Here is a 17895-nt window from a genome sequence, read left to right as displayed (position 1 = left end):
ATTTTTTCTCCTATTAACATAATTATTTCCTACTCAGTAAAAATGAAAATGACATGTTAGCATTTCAAAAACATGAGAAAATGACCCTCTAGGCTTTATATGACTATCAAAACAAGCACCAGTACTTTATTTGCAAATTATCATGCATGAAATGATCGACTCAGCAAGTTTACCAGTCAACAAAGTGTGTGCTCTACCAGTTATAATCAATTTACATGTAATGATATGTCTAAATAGGAATTTAAATGAGTTCTTGTCATTTCATGTTGATCAGCTGCTTTATCATCATAGATATGGACAGTGACCATAGCTAATGTTGCAGAAACAGCAGAGCACGCACAAGTTTCGTGAGCCAATGGGCACCAAACACGAAGAAATTCGTTTTCATACAAAAAGACAGCCTCTGACTGCTAAGCCACATTTATTTTCCAGTCAAGTTAACAAAAATACTTTCCAAGATGTTATTTCCAGGCATTTGCTATATATGCCATGTCTACAGCAAATATACAGTAGGAATCACAACAGCTTTCTCACCTCATAACTTACTGTATATTTCTTTCAATGTATGAAAAGAACCCTGAGGCCACCACAGAATTAAAGAACATTTCAGTATCATCCCCATTGTATATAAATATACAGTATTAGGACCTGCAAAAGGAATATTCTAGAGATTAAGAGAATTCTAGTTTCTTTAACAGCGTATTAGTTGCATCCCCTGCATAACAATCTTTAATACAATCATCAAAAATGTAAAATAACTGGGGCAAGTGAAATAAAGTTCCTTCTCATCAGACAGTGCTGATCAGATGACATGTTGGAAGAATGCTAGGCAAAGCCAGGTGTAACATACAAGAATGCAGAATGAAAGGCTGGCCTCGGAAACATCTTCATTTAAAACAATTAAACGAATATAATGGCAATGACTTCATCAAAAGGACACCATTATGTACTGAAGTTCATTTCATTTTACTTAGAATAGTGTAAGTCAGATAAATAAAGCGTAACATTTTCCGAACAATAATCCTTTTCATTTCCCTTAGCTTTATTAGTAATGTACATATCCAGGTAGAATACTCAAATATAATCTTTACTGATATACAGAACCATTTTAATGCATATTTGGTACAACTTCCTATTTTTGGTGTTCAGTAGCTGCTTTTGTTTTGATAAAATGATACAGCAGATTTATACCTAACATCACATACAGGTTTTGTCTATGTAAAGAATTTACAGAGCATTTTCAATTGTGGAATGCTATGTTTCATACATATTAAATTTTTAAAATGTTGCATGAACCTATGACCTTGCAAATACACAGATCAACCTTCAGAAACTGTAATGAGCATGAGTTGTCACATATTTCTATCGGGGCCCAGTACAAGTGTGGACACATTCAAGATGTAACATCAGTATGATTTGCTTTTTACTTTGGTGGTTGTGATACTCCAGGTGCGGATGCAAAGTGCACCTTAATGGTCCTCAGCAGTAATTTTATCCCCTGTATTTTAAAGGCATCAGCTTCTTTTATTCTCCCTTGTAGCGAGGAGGTCTCTTCTCCTTAAATGCAAGAAGACCTTCAATTCTATCTTTTGTTGGAATAGTCTGCAATGAGCAGAGCAGCAATTCATTATTGATACCAAAAACAATACCAAGAAAAACATTTTCACACAAACCCTATTTGTTCAATGCATCCAACATGCAAAATATAATAGAACAGAGAAATGAAAACTAAAATGCCTACTCAGATACAGGAAAGTACCAGACACTTCAATGGCACAATGTAAGGTTGAGAAACAATTCAGGAGAAGGAGTATCTTTTCTCCAAGCAGATGACTGTAAGAAAGTCTTTAGGGTTTGTTTCTGAGGTTTTGGTGTTGGGGTTTTGTGGGGTGGTCTTTTTTGGTTGGGTTGTAGTTTTTTGGGTTGTTTGGGTTTTGGTTGTTTGTTGATTTGGGGTTTTTTTGGGGGGAGGAGGGTGGCACAGGTAGGTTATTAATCAGATCACCATATTTTAAATAAGCATCTAATGCTGATGCTTCTACTTCCACAATCAAAAACTTGTCTCAAAGTCCAAGAACACACAAATCCAAATACATCATTCACATGTTTTTCTGGCAAAGGAGTTTGTCTCAGTTTTCTGTTGGTTAGCACATATGCCATTAGTGAAGTGCCCTTCACATTATTTCACATTAAACCAAAACAAACCAAAAGCAAGGTAGCTCTTGGATTAGATGCATGGTAGCGTATGACCAGCTAAGTGTATGGCTGGTGATGCTTCACTATGTTCATCCTAACTGTCTTGGTAGGGAGATATTTTTGTCCTAAACTACACCACCTTCCTTAAATTCCTTACAAAAACAGAAAAAGTAGAAGGAAGGTCTAAATCACAGAGCAATTTCTAGTTGAATTTCTGCATGTTTCATAACAGGCACCAACTTTTCTGGGGTTTTTTGCTGTAATCATAGTTACATACCTGAGCGTAACAAGCTTCCTCAATTGCTAAACCCGTTACCAAGTCGACCTGAGGAAAAGAATACAGTGTTTCTTAAAACCATATTTTTGTACCTTTATTATATATTATTTCCTGAGAGCCAACTGAAATACTGTGTTTCTACACACCACTACTAAAAGACTTTTGCAAAGTTCTTCTACACTACTTTAACAGGGAAATGTTACACTGCCATGGGGTAAGAGTGGTTAGTATTTCTGTTACAGTTTCCTTATTTGGAAATACAATTAGTATGTAATACACTGTCAAAACAATGTATGTTCTTCACTACAAATCATCTGGACTAAAACCCATTAGGTACTTGCACATTTGTAATAATTTCATTTAGTACTGGGGAAAAGATTTAATGTACTGCATGATATTTAAAAATCATTTTGAAACAAGTTATCTTCAAAATGTCATATAAGAACACGATGCCATGCCGTAAAACAAACATATATTCAAGTTCAAAGTGATTTAAAATGAAGAAAGGAAGTCAATGGCCATCATGCAACATTACCTCATTTCAGTAACATGCTTTTCCTTTGTGAGCTGGTCGGAACAGCTGAGAAGGCTGAATTGTACCACTCACTACTACTCTGTCTGTCTTGAGCATCAGTTGCTACCGAACTTAACAGCTCTCCACATGGCCACTGAAAGGACTGTGGCAATGCACCACAAGTCATTTGTCAAGGGGAGATAAGCTATAGGATAGATTACCAAAGGAAGCTGTGAAATCTCTGCCACGGGAGGTTTGTAACAGCTTAGATGAACATTTTGCTTGATCAGTTTTGATACAGTAGGTCTTGCCTTGGGGCCTCAAGGTTGAATGACATGACATTTAGAGGCTTTCTAATCCTACTGTCCCTAATTCTATAAACATCGTGATTTCAAACTTTCAGTCCACTATACCTGGTCACTAGATAACGTGGTTTGTAGCATTTTGAACCTTGGGTATCACTAAAAGAGATCTTGAATTACATCATTACTTGCTGTGGAAACCTAACAAATACACTCTTTGCACAACAGCATGTGAGCTTGGTTCTCAGGCCAAAATTTACTGGTCATATGCTTTGCTGAACTAAGTTATATCAGTGGTTGCTTCTGAGACTTTAAGAAGACAAGGACCATTCTTAAATTTGCCTTCTTGGATTCAGGTGTTGCATGTGCTGTGCTCCCCTTGCCTTCTCCTAGGTTGAGCTATAAGGTGTCCTGGTGCAGAGCTTATGCATGTGCTTAACTTTAAATATAAATAGTCCTGCTGAGCTCAGCAAGATAATTCACAAGCCACAAGTATAACACGTGTCTAGACGTGTTCAGGGTTTCAGAGCTAGGTCAACAGTGTTCAACGAGTGGCAATCAGAATCAGCTATGAAATCAGACTCCAGATATAATTTTAACACTCACCTCTATTAAACTATTAAAAATAAATTACATGCCTTTTGGCCTTTAACTTTATTAGTTACTAAACACTGAGAGCACTGACAGACTTGACAGAATATGACTTTGAAGGTTTTTTCCACCCAGCATTTGAAATACAACTTGTTCATAGTAGTTTATGTTTACTTTCTAGTATTAATAATTAGCAGAGTGCATTACTCCTGGATAGACATGAGGTTACTAAGCCTTGTTACAGAAATCAGCATCAACACTAGTCTCAGGAGTCTGAGGCATAAAAAAAAATTCCATTTCATCTTTTAGAAAGTTTTGACCAAATAGATTTTGAAAGACTATATAATGAGAAACTAAAAGCAGTTCTAAGAAGAAAAATCACAACAGTAGACCTGTTGCCAGCCAGACTTCTGCTTACTCTTACAGGAAGTACAGATCCTTACCTCCATTCCCTGATTGATGGCCAGTTTTGCAACTCTCATTGCTACTGGTCCCTAAAATGAAAGAAAAAGCTTGCTCACATATAATCAAAATCTACAAACTACGCAGTGAAGAGCCTGCACATCAATGTTCTTGTATTGGGATCCTCTAGACTTTGAAATTTTACTAAATTTATTGTAAACAGGTCAAATATCCTAAATTACATCCCTATAGTAGACATTTGCTTCCAAACTAATAGTTTCAATATTGAGTGCAAGTATACTGTTTTCAAAAGAACCTAATTAAAGCAGTGTGTTTGGTTTATGTTTCAAAGGTGCTGAGCATGACCACTTTTGTCAAGCTTGCTCAATTCACTTCAAAACCAGGCTCAGAACAGCCACCTTAAGAGACATCATTATAGGCCTTTGCAAAGTCGGTCTTATGTCCCTATTATCACACAATGGAGACACATCAAAAGATGTGATAATGAAATAAAACTAACCGATGCAGCTTCAAACCTAAAATATGGTACTGCAAAGCCTGCACTGGTCAAGTGATGACACTCTTCTGTTGGTTGGGATGAGGTACCCAACCAAAAGAGGGATTTCTACCCTCCTCCTCCAATGTGTCGCAGAACAGTGAGACGTTTTTGAGAACTGTCTCAGTTCTGTGCTTATCCATCAGCATCAGCTTCCGAATGCTCAGACACTGCTTTAGGGAAGTGGCTTGCTGCTCTGGGAAAAGCCGAATGCTTTCTGAGCTGGTTTCAATGCAAATTTTTAACTATAAATCAACCTTCCAGAATCATTGTATGCTAAATCTTTTACTGTATTTTTCATGCTTGCTTTTCTATAAGGGTATTCTAGACACAAATAACCAATGTTAAATGCCACATGTAATCTGTAGCATTTTTGATTTTCAATGAAAAATTCTAGCTGTTAGACGTGTGATCCAATAAAGTGGTTTATTAATTATTTTCTTCTTCTGTCTCCTATGAATTTGCTATCTGGGATCAATCACTTGAAAAGCAGGTTTATCAAAAGCTCCAAATTCACATTCCTACTCTGTATAAACAGCTTGCAGCCTACGACAACAGGGGAACAGGCAGCAATCAGCTAACACAAAGACTCCTGGAAGGGCCATACTTAAACTTCTTACTAAAATTTTCACGTTCTAAAGCACAGGAATTCAGCAAATCCCATTTCAATTCTTTCAAAAAGGACAGAGAGAGGATGTCACTTTGAATGAATGATAATAAGAGAATGATTCTTTCATCGAGCTTACACAAAGGACACAAAGCAAAATTTCCATGAGTAAATGGGTTCTGCTTTAACACTGAAGTTACATTTAGCTTTATGTTTTCAAAACAGGAGTTAGACTGAGATACATCCGCTTTCATGTGAACCTTTTTGCCTCTCTTCTGAAGTGTTCAACAGCAACAGAATAACCTATTGAGATAATTGCTTTACTAAAAAAAACCCACATACACAGTTTTTTCATTCAAAACTTGAAAGCCATAATATGCAATACAAACACAGACCATATCATGATGATACTAAGACTGAAGGAATTTTTTTGCTTCACTATGAAGTAGTTACCAAATAACACCACTCAATACATGACAGAGAAATCTTCTAATTGCTCTCCACATACCTAGAATGGCTTTTTAATACATAACTTAATGACAGTTTTTCTTGATACACCTGGTTCTTTTTCAGTTTTAATGTTTGAAAAAAACTATAAAATAATTTGTTTTACCTGAGGTAAAAATTCTCTTGCCAGAGCTAATGCTCTTCTGTATGCAGCATCCCCTGCTTCATTCTGTTCTACCACATGACTAATCAATCCTATTGATTTTGCCTCCTCACCATCTACAATACGCGCAGAGAAAATGAGTTCTTTTGCCAAAGACACTCCAATTGTGCGAGGTAATCTCTGTGTCCCCCCTAAAGTTTGGAAAAGGAGAAAATGCAAGTATTAGTTTCCCACCCATTTATATCTCAAAGGCAGTTGCCTTCACTCTTCAGTTCAAATATTTTCATTTTTAATTCCATAAACAATTGTATGAACATACAGAAATTAAACTATCATACAAAGGCATTCCTAAATGCCTGCCTTAGTTCTGAAACTAAACAAATAAATTGCTGTTTTTTAGAAAGACATGTAAATAACTGAAAAGAGCAATATTAATATTCTCTTCCATTACAGACAAGTTGCCTTATTCCTACCAGCTAAAAGCTGAAGGAAAGGCACTTGCCAGTAATTACCATATTCAAAAACTCAGCTTCTTTTTAAAAAAAATTAGTGTTTTTTTTATTATATTCATCACCACTTTAATATGAGCACTTCTAAAGAACTTTTTTTTTACAAAAAAAATAACAAAGCAAAAATCAGCTCTAACAAGACTGTAATCCCTGCTAAAATTTGCATATATTAGGGACAATATTTATACGTAAGCTAAACAAGACGTCTTTAAAAAGTCATGGCTTTGCCCTTTTTTACTTCCATATTATTGTTGAAATCTTAAAATTTGATTACAAAAACTCGAGGACAATGGCAGGTGTGGATCAGCAGAGAAAGGCACCTAAGTTTAGGTAGGTTGTCTTACTGTGTTAGAAATTTCTTTGGCAGATCAGCACTTTCAGAAGGTCAATAAGCAGTAACTACGTTAACCAGGCATGAAAAAAATGCTTAGTTGGAGTAACAATTAACTTTCCAGAACGGACAAATGACGAGAATGTAGAAATAATCATTATCAAAACTGAAGAAGTAGACTCAAATCACAGAAGCAGATGTTGTTATGAATTAAAACTCTGGAAATGGCCTTTATCCAGGAGAAAGGACTTTGAAAATATACAAGGTCTACCGTTTTGACATGGATAGGAAACGAATATTCATTTAGGACATTCATTTATATATAGGACATTCATTTATATAGACAATCTGTAAGTAAAAATCCCCTTCAAATTACTGCTTCTGAAAGAGCATGATAATAAATTCGAATACAAATATATGTATATAAGCAAGAAGAATATTTATAGGAGGTGTTCAAAGGGAGGTGGCACAACACTGGATAAACACGTCTTTAACCAATATGAAATAGATTAATTTCCACTAGATATGGCATACTAAGCCAGTATTTCATTGAAACCATTCAGTTCTCTTACCGATGTTTCCTGAAGATACTTTAAATACATCTCTGAGACAAATAAACTCACTGAAAACGAACTAAAATTTTATGATTCAATGATACAGCTTTCAACTATTGGTTTTTATGAATCACAATCTCCAGTGCTACTGTTTTCCCCCCCAAAACCTGCTTTTGAACATATTACATCATACAAAAATGCAGAAGGTTTAGGGGATTTCTGACTTACACTTTTCTAGACTATTACAGAATCATGATCTATAACCAAAGCCGAGATACATTTTCTGGGCTGAAACTGGAGGAATTAAAAAAATGCTTACACTTGTAACAGTTAAAATAAAATCAGTAGAACAACATTGGTACATACAAATAATGTGATATTGTCTACGGTCCTAACCACTCTGACAGGATTTTAGCAACACTGTCCTAATGGTCAAAGGCAACAAGCAACAGCAATAGGAACTCCTGCTGAATCAGTTCTGCTACTTGTACAACTAAGCCAGTGACAGTAGGAAAATTTTGATAAAAATTTAAAGAAAGCCCCTACTCTAGGGCATTTTCATGAAAGGGGCGGGGAGAGGGGAGATTAAAAGAAAACCCTTTGTAAAATACTAGAAATCCTGAAGCCTAAGTCTTCTTATTAGCCTTGACTACCTCACTGGTAAGATTCACAGAGAATGACCAAAGCTGTAGCTATCAACCTTCGTATCAGAAATACATGTCATAAAAATGTGAGCTGTGTTTTCAAGAAGTTTGTGGCTTCTGATACTGAGCTGTACTGCCATCAGCACAAACATTTACTGACTTTTTTGTTTTGAATACTAAATATGTCTTTTAATTTCTCACCCAAAGAAGGTGTCACACCCTAATCAACATCTATCCTTATACACATTTTAAGTGTACATCAGAATATAGCAATGTGTACCCTGAATCTCTTTAAGAATAGTTTAGTCATAAATTATCCCTTTCACCATAGTAATGGAATCTAGGAAAGCATCAGGTTTGGCTTCTGATTAAAGAAAACTATTTATCCAAATCATAAGACCTGAAACCATATGAAGATGAATTTACTGACTCCACATCATCTGCTTCTTCTTTCCTTGCTATGCCTAGTATTTTTTTTTCCTCTTAATTATCTCTCTTTACTGTTTTATCTCTTCCATTACTGCTTTTACCAGGAAATGTTGAAAACAAAATTTAATTGAGCAACAATATTTCATAACTTTGACCAAACAATGGATATGTTTAAGCATGAAACAGTGTTTATAGATGAGAAAAAAGTGTTCTTGCCAGTGTCTTACACAATAGTGATTAAAGAGCAAAAAAAAAGCAGACTATAGTCTATGTTGTTTGGCTGCCTCCTACACTGCAAAGCCATTAACCAGAGGAGCATATTCTTTGATTAATATTCACAGAACAGAAGCCAACAGTTCACTGCATCAATCACATATATTCAGTAGTAGGAATAAGATATATGCACGCAGAAAAGCAGTAAGACTCAATTAATCAAATGCAAACAACACACTAAAATACATCCAATGCACCAAAGTTACATCCATTTATGAAGAAAAGACAGAGAGTATGCTGCAGATAGATGTTCTGTTTTGGTAATACACAAAGAACATATAATGCCTGCCAACTACAATCAGAGCTAAAGGAAGTAACACCCAGTCTTCAAAGACATTACTTAACCAAGGCATTTCATCTAAATGTAGAGCAGAATTTGATGGAAGAATAGTTGTTTCATCTCCGCAAATTTAATGACATGTTATTTCAAGGACTAGTGATCTGGTATTACTCACTGTGTTGATAAAAGTATTTGACATACAGTTGCAATGTAAATGTGTTCTTATCTGGGATGGCACATATTCAATGTTGTAATAATTGTGAACAGCAGTTTTAGATGACACTAGTTCATGTGAAAAGAGTAAATACAAGACCGCTAAGTCCTGGTACAAAAACTGTTAAACAGCATTATTTTTATTTAAAAATTAGTTGATTTTGTATGAATATTCACTTACTGTCAGTAATTCATCAATTACAAAATATGTACCCAACTGGTTTGGATTAAGGGAATTACGTGATAAATTCCCAAGAGTATATCCAACGAGATGAAGCAACTAGCTTACTGGAAATAGATTCATCATTCTGGCAGAGAATATCTACAGTCAGTAGTTTCTCATAGCTGAAGGCTCTGTCAAAATATACTGGAAAAAATCCTGTTCTGACAAAAAATCCAAACTTTAATTCAGTAATAATCCTGTTTATCAAGTCAAGTAAAAATGAGCCCTTCTATCCTACCCTTTCTATCACGAGTTTTGTTTGATTCACGTTGGATTGATTTAACTGACAAGTTTCTAGATTTCTTTTTTTAAAGACTACTGTGCATTTCTAATGTTTTATTAATAATCAATGGTGAAATCAGAGCCTGTCAGCCACAAACTTTCTAATGACTCAAGTCAGTCAAGAAATGGCTCATATGTATCCTTTATCCTTGTGATGCCTTTGCAGAAAGCTACAAGAAGTACATTTTCTCCTTGCCATTGAAACTCACAGAAATACGGAACGCAAAAACCTGCTGTTCGTAACACCAAACACTTAACAATATGAGCCCATAAATAAACTAACATGGATAAAGGTATTATTTTAATGTAATACTTTTCAGTCACATAAGTCATGTTTCAAAAGTCTGTATTTTCCACTTTTAAAGTACCTGCCTTCCAACGCTAAGTTAAGCATCTTTCAAAATACTGAACACTCTACCAAGACAACATTTAACACCAAGTTTCCAAGACATTATTTCCCAGATTAGCCCTTGACCCTGCAAAGTTGTACATGTTTTAGCTGACTTAAATTCAGGTACCAACCTTTATGGGCTCAGACATTCCAAATTCTTTCAGAGAGAAAAACAGGAAGAGCCCTTCACCAGCACAAATTGGACAATCGACTAACAACGGAAAACAGCTTAAAACAGACAAGATATTAATGAAGATGCAAGTGAGGGGGTGAAAATGGGATGGAGAAGAAATGAAAGAAAACATTATCTCTACAAGGGAAAAAAGCATTGAGATGACAAATAGGAGGTGGTAGGCGAGTCCATTCTCATGTGTGGCCATATAAGTAGTTGCTTGGAGGAAGACTGGAGACCTGAGAAAAACCTAAGAAAAGCCTGAGACAATGGCCTAAGGCTGACTCAGAGGTTGCCCCCGGGTCTGTGATGACTGAGAGGGTAAGCTGTCTGAGCAAGTAGCAAGTTGCCAAAAGGCCTCATGGAAGTTTGGCTTGCCATTCAAGCTGAAGAACGCCCTGCAGGAACATCAGACACAGCCCTGCCCAAGGTCAGAGGCAGGGTGACCTGCTACCTATGCCAGCCTGGCAGTGGCAAACCCCAGCCAACTTAATTTGCAAATCAGTCCTTAATTTTCAGTTTCACTCATCTGTGTCTGTGGATTGCTTTATTTTAAAACCTATTTGAAAAACGCCAAGAATATACCAAACCACCATGCGTGGGTAGTTTGAAGGTGGCAGCTTGAATGAGAAGAATGTAGTACTTGGCCTGAAGATGTATGAACACTTAAGATGCATGACAGGAAGTGTAAATACCCTTTCAGAATTCACTAGCAGTTAAATAATCACAGCTTTTGTACAGAAAGATGAACTCTTTTGGTAATTTAGAAAAACTAATTTATTTTCAAAATAAGTAATCCTCTTGTAGACTGAGAAAGACAGAAGATGGTTTCCCAGCAGACGGCTGCATACATGAAATGAATGAAACAAAAAAATGCATTGGGAACCTGATTTTTATAAAATGAACTCCAATTCAAAAGGGATTCTGTATCCGGTGTAAGGAGCTTACTCCACATTTCTCTCACAAGTGATATAATTAAGGTATAAAGAATCACTAACAGGCTGAAACTAAAGCAGTGGTTAACTCGACCTATTAAATACGCTCATTAAGATGTAGCAAGCTTTCTGAGACAGCTGGGATATAACAAGAGACAACAGAAGTGGGGTAAGGGAGCACTGCAGTCAAAACCATGCAGCACAGAGAACAAACGAAGTTACACAAGAACAAGTAGTGCATATGTTCTCCAAGTTCAGGTGAAGTTCCCCAACTTGTCAACCACCAGGGGTCTCGAAAGACCCCAAGAAAGATCCCCAGGGCTAAAGTGTGCATATACAAGTGCCTTATGCATATGTAAATAATTTCCGGAAAGTAGTTATAATATGTATTCAACTTCAAGGAAGTATGATGAATATGTATGTTTGTTGTAATAAATTGAGGAACACTGATAGATAGGTACCCATGATTTGAGATGCTAATCTGTGCGCCCTGTGCTGCAATGAAGAATGCCTGCCTTCTAAACTAACAAAAGGAACTCTAGAGGGTTATATTTCTGCTGGTTTTTCGGTATCACAAGCATGGTACAACCAACTGCATGGACTCCACCGTCAGACTAAACACTGCCTGGCAAGCACAGATCTGCATTACCACCTGTGGACTCCCAAGACATCAGCAATGCACACACTGACAATCTGGCTTATTTTTTTTCAAATTGAAGTATTTGAGGAAGAAAAAAGAAATGCCTAAGGCCATTAATCTACTTATTAAGTTTTACTTAAATGTAAACTAATGCAACAAGCATGAGTGCACATAGATATTTTGGTAAGGCCACATGCCTTCCTATTACTCCAGATAGGAACTTGGTCTTATTGTCGTTTGAGAATGCAATGCTGGAAAATAAATTTAAATGACATTCAAAAGTACATACACATTAAAACATAACTCATTGCTGAAGATAGAAATTAATGACCTAAGAGAAGACATTTTCCAGTTACAAAATTACACCCACACATTTATGAAGTCATTACTCAGCTGTAACAACAGGTAGGAGATTTAGACCAGTGCTGCTCTGTATAATCATACTCTACAAACGATGTGGGCTTTATGAGTAATATTAGGTAAAAAATTTAATTTACCTATTATTTTAAATAAATAATTTTATAGTCCATGTTCTTGCAGTTTTGGATTGGCTATGACAGCTAAAATTCAATTCATGTGAAAATCAGGACAAAAAAAGCCCAGACATCAGGAAAACTACTATCATTACTTAGAGCAAGTGAAATACAGAAAAATTAATTACCATACTAGTATCCTATTTTTATTTACATTTTGAATGAGATCACAGTCCCAAATTGGGACAATTACTTTAGTTTTTAATGGACAGAACTGAAATAAAGAAACAACAAGCAAAGCAAAAAACAGATTATTAAATCTGAAGTCTTCACTGCTTATGAGCAAGTGACTCGAACGTTTTCCTCACTTCAGTGCCCTCCTTGTGGAAATCTACCATTTTATTCCTCCACACAGCAAAGAAATCCATCACTCTGCTAACCCCCCAGACCAATTCCTATTCCTAACCCTGTTCTTTCTCCCATCTCGACTACTATCAAATTAATCTGCTTTCAACTGTTCCAAAGTAATGGAGTTTTAAGAATTCATCTCTGAAATTATTCATCCCTGAAATTCTCTGACCTGAGCAGCACTAAAGAAAGGAGAATCAGTGGCTAACAGAATGGGAGCCCAGGGAAAACAGCAGAGCCAACGGGACTGCAGAAGGACACAACCTTGCCTGGTTCAGCTGTCAAATCCCAAGAAGCCAGAGCGCTCTCTCTACTGATAAATACATGTAAAACAAACTCATACATAGGAAGCATATTTTTCATCTTGAGTAGGATGTCCTCCCAGATAAGACAGCCACACACTACAGTGACACTGCTGTAACAAAATGTCTGTAACATTTTACAGTGCTTTGAAAACACAGACTTTACCAAAAAACCTGGCCAAATCATTCAGAGCTGCCACACATTAATTTAACAATCTGCAATGCAAAAAAGTAAACTCTTCAGTAAATAGGAACTTTATTTTGAGATACCAAGTCTGATACTCAGAAATACTCCTAAAGTTTCAGCTTGATGTTACATTTTGTAGCCCTATCTAGCAGTGCCACAATGGCATTCTGTTCTTTTTTACCTCCCAGACTGATCCTTCTATTTATTATTTTATAGTAATAGTTGACATGTGAAGAAATAATCATTGCTGTTATTAAAAATTGTCACATGAATAACTGAAATGTTATTTTTATTTGTACACATTCATTTATATTCTAAATGTTACATTACTTACTATTCCTTGTAAGTATATTACCCATCTGCAAGAATAATTAAAACTTATATTAGAAATTTACAATTAAAATAAATTCATTACAAGTGTAAATGTAAACATGCATTCTGTCTATGGTAGGTACTCTGTAGGGTATTCTCCATGTGCTAATTTTCATCACATGGATATCTGGATGCCTAGCTTGAAACAATGAAATGCTCAGGTTTTTCAGAGACACAGGCAGCATTAGTGACTTCAGCCTCAGGTTCTCATGCTCAACACCTCTGGACTGGCTATCAAAGCACTAAAACCAGTGAACTGACACTTAAGAAACTGCAGCTTAAATGATCTGAACACATGAGGTTAGAAGCCTATGACACGGGCTGGAAGAGAAGCTACTTTTCCAAAGCCAGGATCCTCCTTTACAGGCTCTACACAAAACTATTCAGTACAGAAATATGTATCAGTCACTATTCAGCTATACTGAGAGCAGAAATACCCTCCAGACTATACAAAAGATTGGGTATTCAAAGTCTGAAAGGTTATAAATTCAACATAAACAAAAGCAATCAGAAGAAGATCCAAACTGCTTGCTTGTTTATGTCCTTAACAGGAAATCATCTCTCTTTACTACTTTCAAATGACCCTTGCCTGGTTCCATATATTGCTGTTTGGGATCAACTGAGAGAGGGTAGGTAGGACTAGCGCTATTTGAAGGCCAGACAACAAATGGTACATTTAAGGTGACTCTTCTTCCCTCACTGATAAATACTATTTTGTTTAATTCACATTGCTAACATTTTGAGAATCGGAGTTTTAAAAGACATTGCAGTCCAAACTCATTAAAATTTTCACTTTAATATGCATATAATTTTGTGTAAAGACATATAACAACTTTAAATGCATGTAAGAGAGATTTTCTAGTAGGGCAGCTCCTGTGCAACAGTGGAGCTATCTACAGTAAGCGCAACCTGGTTTTAACATTATATCGTTTGGGATTATTTAGGTGGTTTTCCTTAGCAGGAAACTACAGCTCTTCCATCACCTTCTAGTCAATTTGTAATTCTTAAAAAAAAAAAACACAAAATAACTGTCAGGATATCTACAAAGAAAGAGATTAAATAAGTGATTATTCTCAGGTTGTAGCTGTCAGAATGTTACTACACTAAGGAAAGGAACTACATTAAAAAAACACCTTTCATATTCCTCTTACGTGCTGCTGTGACATAGCAATACAGAAGAGGAGTCACTGTTTATAGCATGCAATGCAAAATAGCTATATACAATGGAAAGTCCTTCCCCATAGATGGAGAATCTCGTGTTAAATAAATTCTTCTGTCACCTAATCCCACCTATATAAATTGGCTTTCATAGAACTTTACAGTTTTAAGGATCAAATAAATTAGATATTAATTTTGTTTTCTTTACATCCTACATCCAAATTCCAGGAAGAGAAAATTTTGGGCTATAGATGCAGAAAGTAATGAAGAAAGTAATCTCTATCCGTAGAACAGCTAGGTTACTGGAAACACTGCACTTACTAAAAAACTTTTAAAGTACCTTTTAATTTACGTAAGAACAGTTTAGAAAAAATGCTAAGGATCAACAAGGGAGGGTGCACCACTCACTTCTCCCTAGCTGGCCTCATCCTGCTCTTCAAGCTGAACCATTCTGATGTGAGCAGACCTGGCTGCTGAACCTTTTGTGCTTCCAGGTGCAGCTACAGCCTGATTGGTCCTAGTCCTGGATCTCTCAAGGCACTCCCACATGCAGATCCTTTGACCCTTCTCTGGCAGCAACCTACCTGCTTGATTAAAGAGTCAGTGCTAGAGCTCTGTTTAGGAGCATTCTACTGGAGCCTGGAGACTTCAAAAGCCCTATTTTTGCACAAGTCCTGGCAGAATACACAGCATATAAGCAAGAAACCAAAAACACTAATTTCTTTAATAAAGGACACTTTACCCTTGAAATCTGAAGAGAATCATGGAATCTTTAGAAAAAGAATAGACATGCTGAACAAAACCCTTTGTAGACTCCATTTGCCTGCAAGGCTAGGGATTTCATGAGCAGGCATAAACCTGCATCACCTTTTGGTCCCAGTCTCTTTTCCCTTTCTCACAAAAAAATAGCATTTTTTAACAGGATTCCCATCGCTTTTTCATTTTAAGCCTGAGATGTGTTTTACCCTAAGAACTGGCAGCCCCATTCCCAGCCAGCCTGTGTTGTAACATTTATGCTACATGTGAGTGGACCACTGAAACAACTCAGAAATTTAGAGCCTTTATCACACCCCTGTTGTTAACCCTAACCAAACAGGGCTATATCTTAGCATGCATGTATAATTTCAGGCCCCACAGCAAAGCTGTGGGTGTTCTGTGGATGCATCCAATGGAATACCCAAAACAGGATAAGCTTGCAATGTGTTAGCATGGCCCTTATGCTTTTTAAGTTATAAAACCTAAATATGATTTAAGACAGCCTACATTGCTGCCTCAGTGTCTCTCATTTGGTTGCTTATTCATGCATCTCTTATTTCCTTGTGGTTTTTTAAGAGTCTAAAGTATAATTGCTGGTGAAACAAAGTACTGTATTTAATATGAAACAAAACATTTTGGTTTCACCACTTGATTTTGATTGATAATTTAGTTCAGCCATTGCACTGAACCTTCAATTTTTTTAATAGTCCTTCCTACAACCTAAAAATGTCTTATTAAAGAAAATAATTTATCCTCCTTCTCCAGTCTGCTGCTTATACTCAAGCCACACACTATTTCATACCATTAAGAATTTGTGGCAAAGAAAACCCTGGTTGTTTCAACTGATAAAAATAAAATACAATCAATAAAAATGTGACCATTAATGTGATAGTGCTTATATGCTACTTGCACTGTACACACAGAGTATTCTTCAGCAGCAGCAACTTTAACTGTTTTGCACTGATAATCCCCCAGCCCCAGCAATACATACATCCTCTCCTTAGTTCATAACGGCACAGAAGGCTAGGTGCACACCTGCAAGCTCAAGCTGTGGGTTCAAATCCCACAGACAACCTCCCCCTGCTTATTAGACAAAAGACAGTCATGATTCCCCACAACATTCTGTGTTAGATCATTTTAGCTCCCTAAATATGACAGCAATAGTGGTTTCATGCAAACGTGCTGGATGGGACAGAGACGACTACTTTTCCCCCAAAGAATAAAGAAACATTTTCTGCAAGTATAAACTACATATAGCTAATGCTGAAGGCAGACAAAAAGTAAGACAGGGTATGGGGAGAACGAAATCTTTTAAGGAAAAAACACTGGGAAACTTGAGTGTAGGGAGTAAGCCTGCAGTTGCAAGGAGCAGGAACAGATGACTAATTGGAAGCAGTGTTTCCAGTGACCCTGCACAAAGCTCCTGAATTTCTTCCTTTTGTGGCAAGATCATCACTGTATTTCCTAGCAACAGGGCAAATGAAGGCTTCCTTTAGCTTGGTTCTTTTTGGAAACATCTAGAAAAAATTCTTAGGACCATCCAAATTTTGTCAGGCCAATAAATATGTTTTATCATTCTGCATAATCAATAAAGGCAAGAAACTTATTATGAGGACCTCATAGTCCCAAGCTAAAATTTCACTGTATTCATAATGAAATAACAAATAGCCATTCCTTCTGGCAGGTATTAATGATATTAGCATATTGAACTAAAAGGTCAAAATTAAACTAACTTACTTCATCTTCTTTTAGTTTTAGTAATCTCAATTGCAGCACATTCATTCATATTTCTTGATGCCCAGATGCAAAGTAGTATTTTGAAAAGGCATCTGGGTAGGCCTCTGAGAGACTGCATTCTGTATTTTTTTGCTATAAATACTCATGTCTATGTCAAGTACATCACACCTGTGTTCCTATTTTCTTTAAAATTTCGCAAAACTTCTACTGTAAGAATTATCTGTCACGAGAAAACTCAGATTAATTCAGTCGTCTGATTAACACTGGTTTATTAGATCTCAAGTTCGTATTAAAATATAAAGACCAATAATATAGAGTCGTTAGTATGAAGCTACAAAGGATTAGTAGTTTTGGGGGCAATTTTTCCTACAGGCTTGTTTTCAGTTGTGCCTGAGAATCAGGGGGAAAAAGTCATTCTTGGTCATAAACTGAAAATACATGTTAAAAAATGGAGGTAAAGGAGGAAGGACAGGAATCTACTATTTCTGAAATTCAGCGATTTGTAATGCTTGGCTCAAATAAGTCTCCAGAGCCAGAAAGGTTCTGTGAAATAATTAAGGAAACAGTACTT

The 17895-nt window shown here is 36.3% G+C and overlaps 1 protein-coding gene across 4 annotated transcripts in view; it reads right to left on the bottom strand.

Moving 5' to 3' along the window:
• Window positions 1-404: 404 nt before the first annotated feature.
• AUH (AU RNA binding methylglutaconyl-CoA hydratase) overlaps window positions 405-17895 on the bottom strand; it is a 113910-nt gene continuing 96419 nt past the window's right edge. For all 4 annotated transcript variants that reach the window (XM_037373364.1, XM_037373362.1, XM_037373363.1 and 1 more), the window contains 4 exons: window positions 6059-6246; window positions 4324-4374; window positions 2474-2521; window positions 405-1602 (listed from right to left, as the gene is read on the bottom strand). In XM_037373364.1, the coding sequence (XP_037229261.1) occupies window positions 1525-1602; window positions 2474-2521; window positions 4324-4374; window positions 6059-6246 (365 nt within the window). In that variant the 3' untranslated portion in view covers window positions 405-1524. The remainder of the gene's footprint in view (window positions 1603-2473; window positions 2522-4323; window positions 4375-6058; window positions 6247-17895) is intronic.

The sequence above is a fragment of the Falco rusticolus genome, chromosome Z, assembly GCF_015220075.1.
Source record: "Falco rusticolus isolate bFalRus1 chromosome Z, bFalRus1.pri, whole genome shotgun sequence".
Lineage (NCBI taxonomy): Eukaryota > Metazoa > Chordata > Aves > Falconiformes > Falconidae > Falco > Falco rusticolus.
The sequence above is the reverse complement of the archived record's forward strand: the minus strand, read 5'-3'. Positions and strand labels throughout refer to the sequence as shown.